Source organism: Pygoscelis adeliae, unplaced genomic scaffold, assembly GCF_000699105.1.
Source record: "Pygoscelis adeliae isolate BGI_AS28 unplaced genomic scaffold, ASM69910v1 Scaffold306, whole genome shotgun sequence".
NCBI classification, from domain to species: Eukaryota; Metazoa; Chordata; class Aves; order Sphenisciformes; family Spheniscidae; genus Pygoscelis; species Pygoscelis adeliae.
Genome location: NW_008825072.1, coordinates 1782049 through 1790983, shown reverse-complemented (window position 1 = coordinate 1790983; position 8935 = coordinate 1782049). Strand labels below are relative to the sequence as shown.

General features: G+C 45.7%; 1 protein-coding gene across 2 annotated transcripts; it reads right to left on the bottom strand.

Moving 5' to 3' along the window:
• Nucleotides 1–1694: 1694 nt before the first annotated feature.
• DMBX1 (diencephalon/mesencephalon homeobox 1) lies at nt 1695–8625 on the bottom strand. Of its 2 annotated transcripts, none has more exons than XM_009326575.1 (4): nt 8472–8625; nt 4109–4287; nt 2566–2920; nt 1695–2095 (listed from the first exon to the last, which is right to left on the bottom strand). In XM_009326575.1, the coding sequence occupies exons 1-4, from the start codon at nt 8623–8625 to the stop codon at nt 1695–1697; spliced, it is 1089 nt and encodes a 362-aa protein (XP_009324850.1). The 2 variants fall into 2 exon arrangements, with proteins under 2 accessions (XP_009324850.1, XP_009324849.1); XM_009326574.1 differs by having other exon boundaries at nt 4109–4304; nt 8474–8625.
• Nucleotides 8626–8935: the final 310 nt, after the last annotated feature.

Below are 8935 nucleotides of genomic sequence, written 5' to 3'. Positions count from 1 at the left end.
AAGACCCTTTCCCCCTGTGTTTGAAGAGGCAATTTGACCCCTGGCTTCTGCCTTGGTGTGAAGCAAGGTGTGGGCGAGAGAGGCCGTAGGCTATGGGCCTACACTTCATGCTTACATCAAATATGGACCAGCTGATCATCTGCAGTGAATTAGCACAGCTCTGCCCAGTGTGTTAGTGGCAGACCTGGCTGACACACTTGGGATTCAAACCTAGCACCTGCCACAGAGCCAGTCTGGATTTTTTGGTCCTAGGCAATATTAGAGATTAGGTCTGGATATCGTCCCTCCCTAATGCTCAGGGTAACAGCAGTGGGTTCAAAAGATTTGTTTGGTTTGGCAAAAAATAACGTAATTTGAGTTGGCAGAAACATTGCTTCTCAACAAGGAAAACCACCCCAGGTTGAATGATGGGTCATTCCAATGAAACAAGGCTGAAACTGTTCACTGGAATTATTTTGAAGCTGGTGAATTTTGGTTACTTGCAAACCCTGTGTTTTTGGCAAGTTTATCTACTCCCTCTCAGCTCCAGAGAATATAAAGAGAATATAAGGCCCCTGCTTATCACCTGCTTTGCCTCCAGCATTTTTCACTTGTTACATTTTCACTTGCTAACCAGTTTCTGAAGCTGCAGGGCTTGAGGGTAGAATTTGGTGATCAGAGTTTTTTTTCTAGACACAGCTTGCATTAATCAAGTTTTTGTCAAAGAACCATATAATTCATGGTGTATGAACACACCAGGAGTTCATACAAAGTTTTTATTATTCTCTATTGTCAAAGTTAGACCAAAATGCTCTCCAAAAAGAAAACCCTGCAATTTGTAAATAGAGGCATTTACACTTCACTGAAGATCAAAGAGGAAACAATCTAGATCAAAAATAATCCTGTGAATTTGGCTTTCATTTTTCTCCCCAGCCAGCAGCATTTGGCCAATATTTTGTCCTCTGTCTTTGAACAAGTGCTATTAAAAAGTAAACGAAAAATGCTTGCCTTATAGGAAGTGCTTAAACAGGAAATTCACCTTCATATCATTTCCCGGCTGTTATAAAATTAGCTTTAGCAGAGAAAGGAGAAGTGGAGCGGTGAAGTGCACAATTATTTCTCTTTGTCATAAACACCTTTAGGATGCTGACCCAAGAAGAGCAACTAGCTACGAGCTGAGGTCAGAAGGATGGCTGATTTGTAACTTTGATACTAGCTACTAAAATTGAGAAGGAAGGGGGAATAAAAGCAAAAGAGGTCACAGTTCTGTAACACTGACAGTAACACACAGGTGATGGGTGCTGTCAACATTATAAACTATATACAAGACAAAGCAGGACTCTTTCTTTTCCCAAAGAATGCAACAACAACAGAAAAAGGTGTATATAACACAGTTGGCACATTATCGTGGGGATGAGTAAAGGGGGCTTCTCCTGAACGTTGCAGGCTTAACTCATAGCAGTCCAGAGGACAGTTCATCTTTCTAAACATACATCCTCTCCCCCTTCCTCCTTAAATATTTAGTGAAGACCAGGCCAGTGACAATGTCTGATGCAATTGTGGTGCTAATAAGACGTTAATAAATGCAGAGTTTTCCCTGAAAGGGAGCACCTTACTCCAGGAGGAGATGAGGGTGGGTGGGGGTTCAAGGAGTGACATGCCTAGTGCCAACCTCTGGTGCATCTTCTGGCAGGCAATGGTAGCTCATCTGGCAGTCAGTTGGGTAGGGTGTCAAGCCCGAGGGATGCCGCGTGCTGCTTTGCCCGGAGCCTTAGGTTCTCAATACTCGTTGTTTTACTGTTCAGGCTTGGAAGGGAGCTGGAGGCCTGCAGGATGGGTGAGGACCAGACCTGCTGAGCGTGGGAGAGCGACTGGTAGTACGACTGACAGTGCAGGGAGCTCAGTGGTGCCATGTTGACGTTCATGCCTAAGTAGGGCATGGCAGACGGTGTCCCCATTTCGAAGGAGGAGTAATGGACCAAGTTGTTGGTGGCTGCCATGTGCTGGCGGAATTGCTCCTGGAGGCGGAAGAGGCTCAGGGGTGAGGAGGAGTAGGAGTGAGTCTGAGCCAGGCCACTGCTGGATGAAGGCGTCACAGTCGCGCTGATAGGGGACTCTGTAGCAGGAGACAGAGAGGATGGGGGTTATTTCTACAGGTTGGATGCAGGTGCTGATCCGCACCCCAGTAGGGTTTGGACTGCAGCATGGGCTTCTCTCTTGCATCAGGAGGGCAAACGAGAGGGGTTGTGTTAGCTCAGGAGAGCTAAACGTGTCAGTTCCATACTTAGCATCTTACAGCATGGAAATGGGGCTGACCTCTTTGCTATGGCTTTCCTGCTGCTGCTGGGCACTGTTCTCCTCAAGCTCTAACCTGAGCAGAGGTCTTTGCTCTTTCTGTGCTCCTGCTACAATAGACATCATGCCCTCCGTGGGTCCCGTTTAGTGCTGGGGACAAGAAGACAAGTCTGGGCAGCCTACCTGCAAGCACCCACATCATAGGGAATAAGAGACTATACCCAACCACCAGCATCCCCCTTGGAAATGCCAGGTCCTGACACCAACCCCCATCAAGATGCTGGTCCTCACCTGCTTTTGGGCTCGCTCTCTTGCAGTTCAAAGCCTTGCTGTCCACACCAGGGCTCTTGTCCACTTTAGCCTCGTCCAAGGTGCTCTTAAACTCCTCCTCTCTGTCGGTCTGGTCCTCGGGTGCTGACTCACTGGCCGACTGCTCTGACAGGGTTAGGTTGAGGTCTGCGCCTACCTCACTTGGGAGGCTCTGGACCTTCTCGGTGTCTGGGGTGGTGGCCTGGGTCTCCAGCATGGGCGGCTCTGTCTTTCCCTCACTGTGACTCCCTTCACAGTCCTTCTGCTTCTGCAGCTGCTCCTTCTGCAGGCTACGCTGCTTCTTCCGGAATTTGGCTCTCCGGTTCTTGAACCAAACCTTCAATGCCACAAACAGCAGGGGGGAAAACTGGTGAGAATCCTGCTTAGTGCCAAACTCAGCAACAGTCAGCCTGGGAGCTTCAGGAGAACCCCAAGTAATGAAGTACTGCAAACCCACTGTGCCCAAATGTCATTCCACTTTTTGTTGGATCTTAGAGCTCTACCTGTTTTCAGTGCTTCTACGAATAGCACAACAAATATATTCTTAAAAATGCCCAGCCTTTATGTTGATTCTTTAAGCCACTCCACTGGTGTTTTCTGTTTGGTTTGTGGTTTGTTTTTTTTTTCTAAATTGGTCAGGCAGTTGTGTCCAACCAGAATGTCTTATAGCTGATTCTGATGACATCACATTGGCTTACAGTACAGTCCTCTGTTAGTTTCTAAAACCATTTGGTCATAAGTGTACCAAAACTATGGTGGCAACATTCAAAATAATAAGCTGTTATCTGGGAACTGAATTTAGGGAAGGAGGAGAGAATTCATATTTTTTAACCTAAATCAGTAGACATGGATTGGAAGAAATACATTTGCAAATCTTGTTAGTGTTGCTTGGTTAGTTAGATGAGGAAACAAAAATTTTCAAGATCAAAATGTCTTGACATTTATTTAAGAGAACTATTTTTTTCTACTGCTTATCCGCTTCACACTGAAGAACTTGCTGTTTAGCTTTTAAAGCCCAGAAATGCAAGAACCTCCCCACCAGCAGGTTATGAAGCACGTTGTGCTAGTTGAAACTAAAAAAAAAACCAAAAACCAAAACCAAACCTTGGCCTGAGATGTTACAAATATTGACACTGGTGGAAAAGAGCAGCTGGAATTACTTGGGTTTCTGCTCTTCTGAGAAAGCCAGAAAAGCCTTGCAAATAAATAAATAAGTAGACTTCTGTTGATGTTTCTAAAATTTCCCCCAAAGAAATGTGAAAGAACAAATGAAAACCAGTGTACACTTCAGACAATCCTAAATTTAAAAAATGTGCGTGTGGATTAAGAATTTCTTTAGCAGATGTTTGACTTTGGATGAGTTTATTCACCACCACCCCCGCCCCCATCTTTGACAACTTTACTGCCCCAAAATCTTCGGTTACACTGGAAGAATCTTGAAAGGTCCAGGGAGCTGTCAAACCTCTGGGAACCCCACTATATTCTTTTAAACATCCCCACTCACAAACCCACAAAACATCAGTACCTGGACTCTGGCTTCAGGTAGGTTTGTGCACATAGCCAGCCGCTCTCTCATCACCACATCTGGGTAGTGAGTCTTCTGGAAGGTCTTCTCCAGCGCCTCCAGCTGTTGGGCGGTGAAGGCCGTGCGACTTCGCCTTTGTTTGCGGTGCTGGGATCCATAACGTGCCTCCAAAATGATGTCTTGAAATGTACAGCCGTTGGAAGACAAGAAAAGTGGCCAATTTAATTATTGGAATTTGTATGCTGACAGTTGAATAAAGCACTTGCTAACACCAGACGAACCTACAAAATGTTTTTTTCATGGCTCTAGATCTAATAAAACACATACATGCATTTTGCTGGTTAATTGAGGTGTCTGAGGAGATAAAACCTCTGACTAGAAAGCCTGTTCTGGAGAGGGAACCTCTTTCTATGACAGCTGTGGAAACTGTTGAGACTCCAGTGCTAAATTTGGTTGAAATAAGCCCATCTGCTCCAACATCAGTGGGGCAGGACACGCTTATGCCACCCCACCGTGGCATAAGCCTCTCTCATTAAGAAACACAATTAAAAACAAGGTGGGGAGTTTCACTGTCGTAATCAGGAGAAGAGCCCAACATTATGTGTCATGTTCTCCTTGAAGCCAAGGGCAGAGCTTCAGTAGGCTTCAACACTGCCATGATGCGCTGCACTGATCAGTGGGAAGAGTCCATGCAGCTCGAACGCAGCTGCCTCTAGCTCATTTTGTTGGCTGCAGCTGCATTAGAAGACATGCATCTTGCCAGAAACCAGGCTGAGCTGGCTCTTCTTTAGTGTCTCGCATGTAGCTCACTGTAGTCTTCAAGGCATGATATTGGAGAGCTGTTCTGGGCTCCAGTTCAGGAAAGCACTTAAGCTCATGTGCTCATGTGCGTTTAGCTTGAAAGCACATGCTTTACTGAGCACGGACACTCTCCAGCATCTGGGGTGGAAACGCCAGCCAGGAACCAAGCCCAGCCCCACTGATTGCAAGCCCATAGCTCATGTGCTGAGCTCTTCTCAGTAGACGAGCTACTCAGAAGGTCTGACTTTGCAAACTGTGCTTGCAAATTTGACGGCAGAGAAGAAATTCAGACTGGAGAAAATCTGAGGCCAACAGTAAAGGGCTTATTATTTTACCAGAGGCGTTATTATTGCACAACAGCTAGTGGGAGTAGAAAAATCTTAAATCAATGAAAATAAGTTACTTTAAAATGAAAAAAAAATCCCTTTATTATGCAAGTTGGGACATGCTGTGCTACAGCATTGGAATGAAATAGTCTGGCTCTCAAAGAGGAAATGCAGAAAGAGCCGTGTCTGGTATCATTTTTAATTCAGTTAAGAATGTGACTTCCAGTCGAAGGGAGGAATGAACACACTAGAAAACAACCTAACAGGGAGAAAAGTCGGCATTATCAGTGCGTGGAGCCAGATGAAGGCTCTTGCTGCTGTTTATTTGTGCTTTTGTCACGAGCATCGTGGCGTGAATGTAAACAGTAAAACAAAACCTGCTGTCAAGCCAGCCCCAGAATCACACAGCCAGGTTCCAAATATGTTGGCTAACGAGCGTAGCAAATCAGCTTTGCACTACTCAACCATTCCTCTTCCAAACTTCCAGCTGTTTCGTTCTAGGTCAGCATCTGCAGTGCCTTTCTGGGCGATTGCCAAAGCCATGTGGTTTTGGCAACCTGGAAAAGACATGATCAGGCTAAAGGTCTTTGGCCAAATACAATATAGTGTTGGTTGCATACAAGAGACTTTTGTGTTCGAGGTATTGGAGCTCCTCGGGGAGTTAAAACACTGGTAATAGCTGCCACTTTGGAGGCAAAGAAACAGTCCTTGATGCATTCAGACACAGCTCACGGTGCAGCCAGGCGAGGAGAAGGGATGTTCCAGGACCAGAAATTGAAGCTACCTTGAAACGTTTTACAAAGCTAACATTTGTGTTTCAAGTACAAGAAATCAGGAGCAAGGACACTGGTTAAACACCCTACCTGCAGGCTGGAATATTCCTGAATTTCTAGAGTAGAGGTTACACCTACCAGCTCCCCAGAGGTGGCAGCTCATGCATTAAGTTTGGCCACTCCAATAAGAGCCAACCAGCAATTATTTTAATGTTTTAACTATGTTTTCAGGCTTTGTGCAAGAAGGAGAATATAAATTGCAGGTGAGGCTTTGCAGTTACAATCAGAAACCTCTGTTTTCTGACTTAAGGTCATTTGCTTTTGTGCTGCTTTATTCTGATTGTCCCTGGAAGGCAAATGAGATCTATAACCTGCACTGAAAGATATTCAGAAGTAACAGAATGTGAAGCAACTGCAAAGGAACCAGCTTTTAGGTATATAATGCCTACCCTGCCAATGATAAGCAGACAAGGGGACCATGGGATTTAATCTGTAAAGTCTTCCAGGTGGGTTATTAATTTTAAAGATAAGAGGTCAGAAAACCAATTGAATCTCCTGGTCAAGAATATGAGAATAGCTTTTTTATTCTTTTTTTCTTTTTAATCTCCCTCTGCTTTTACCCTAGTTAGGGTCAAAGACATTAAGTCCTCCATGCTCTGCTGTAAAAGATACAGGTGATCACAAAAATCATTCAAGAGATCCTTGTATCTAGGAAAGGGGCACCTTGAGACACAAGGTCCGCAAGGCACATTGCAGAGTTTAGGACCATCTGCTCCCGTCTGACGACCTACATGCTGAAAGGGTGAGGGAAGGAGGGGACGGATGACCAGGACAAGCGAAGTGCCCACCTGTCATCACTCTGCAGCCCAGCAGTAGAGCCAGGGTTAGAGTCCAGGTCTCCTTGATCCCACTTTGGTTCCTTTTCGATGAGGACAGCGACTCCCAGCTCTGCCCTATGGCCCCCCAGAGATCCCACAGGCCACAGTGAGTGGTCTGAGGAACCATGTTAAGGAGGTCACTACTAGCAGCTGGATAAGGGAACATTGCTGGCATGAAGATTTCAGTGTCAGCTGTGGTTCACTGATGCAAAGAGTCCGAGACCTTTACCACCATGCCTTTGTGGACTACCCACCTAGGAGGACTGTCCTGAAACTTCTGCATCCTTATTTTGGCTTAAGCCCATGTCTCTTACATTTAGCCCACTAAAGTTGTCTGAGTAGATAATTTTTTCCACCTACTCTAGGCTGGAAGGAATCACTCCACACTTTTTTTCCTTTAATACCAGACAACTAGAAAGCTATCTTAAAGCAGTCAGGGAAGATCATTCCATTCTGGGAAGGTCTCTAGAATCACATCACCAGTAACTTTTTGCTTTAGCTTCACTATACTGGTTGTCAGGGCTGCTCTACCACACTGCATCCAAGCCCTGACCAAAACAGTGATGTTGCAGCTGTTGACCATTTGCACTGCAGTAGCCTTTGATGATCTCAGCCAGATCTGGGTGTTTTGTGGTAGGCTGAAAGGTAGAGCAGATGTATTTGCCCTACCATACCAAATATTATCAGGTCTCCATCAATTATTTTTGAACAATTCCCCCTACCAAATCATAAAATACTATCTGGACTTTGCAATTCCTTCTGATGACAGTATCGATGTAGTGGTGTTACACTCATGGCTGAACACAGAAAAACAGAGCAGACGCTCTGCCCACTGTCCAACCATCAACAATGCTGTGTAAATAACACTCTCTGGGTAAAGTCATATGTGACTTTCTTTGAGCCTAAAAAAGCTCTTTTATGGAGGGCAAAATACAACAACAACAGAGAGGGAGCCAGCAGGACCTGCAAGAAAGCATCACCCAAGCCAAGGTCTAGGAGACCCAGGAAGAAATAGGTCAAGGTGACACCCAAAGAAGATCCAAATGAAGATCATTTTCCAGAATGAGAGAGTGTTCGGTAGGACAAGAAATGGAAAATAGTGGCAAGAAGAGGTAACATGGAGGAACAAGCTATGGCCTGGGATGGCAGGAGATGGCTGTTAGGGGATGCAAGTCCTGGGCCCCTCAGTGGGGGCATCCAATTCACTGTGTGCTCGTATTCATTGTGTGGTTATTTACTGACAAGAAAGTAAAATTTTCTGCTATTTTTTATTCACTTGTTAAAACACATTTCAGTGCCTTTTTAATTCTCTCTTTTCAGTCCCATATAGTGGGGCTGCGTCCCTTCTCACCCCTGGGCTCCCCAGCCATTGGAGGCCAGTCTGCAGCAAGGTGCAGCGGTCCGCTGGCAGCAAACACTGGAGGGCATGTGCTACCTGCAGAGCTTGACCACATGGCCAATATTCAGGAGCACACCGTGCCAGCTGGCTATGTCACACTCCAACTCCCGAAGAAGAGTTTCACTCAGTGCAAGCAACAAGTTTTGTTTTTTTTTTTCCCCAGGGAACGGCAAAAGTTGTTCTTACCAGCCAGTCTCTCTGCCAGGGTGAGAGCATGCACCGAGGGCCTGTAGTCGGGGGTGTGCTGGGCTTGCTGAGCTGCCTGCTGGTGGAGGTTGTACATGGCGCTCAGTGAATTCATGGCGTGGAGGGAGTAGCCGTTCACTCCATAGTGCTGCATGGCGACATAAATCTGAAAAACAGCAGCCGGAGGAGAGAGGTGCTTAGGAACGTGCTATTCCAGCATCCTGGTGTCTCAGCAGAGCTTTGGAAATGCTGAGCTCAAACTTAAGCTGCCATATGCAAGGCTCACTTCCAACCTCCCAACTCCAACAGGTTCTGGGACCGGAATCAAAATACCTCCTGTAGACCTAAAGCACTAGTGACACCAGTCTGGCTTCCAAGCTTAAAGATCAGCATCCGACTATATCCCACTCATGATATGCTGAACACAAGACGTGAAAGGATTTTTTTTTACATACCATAATAAA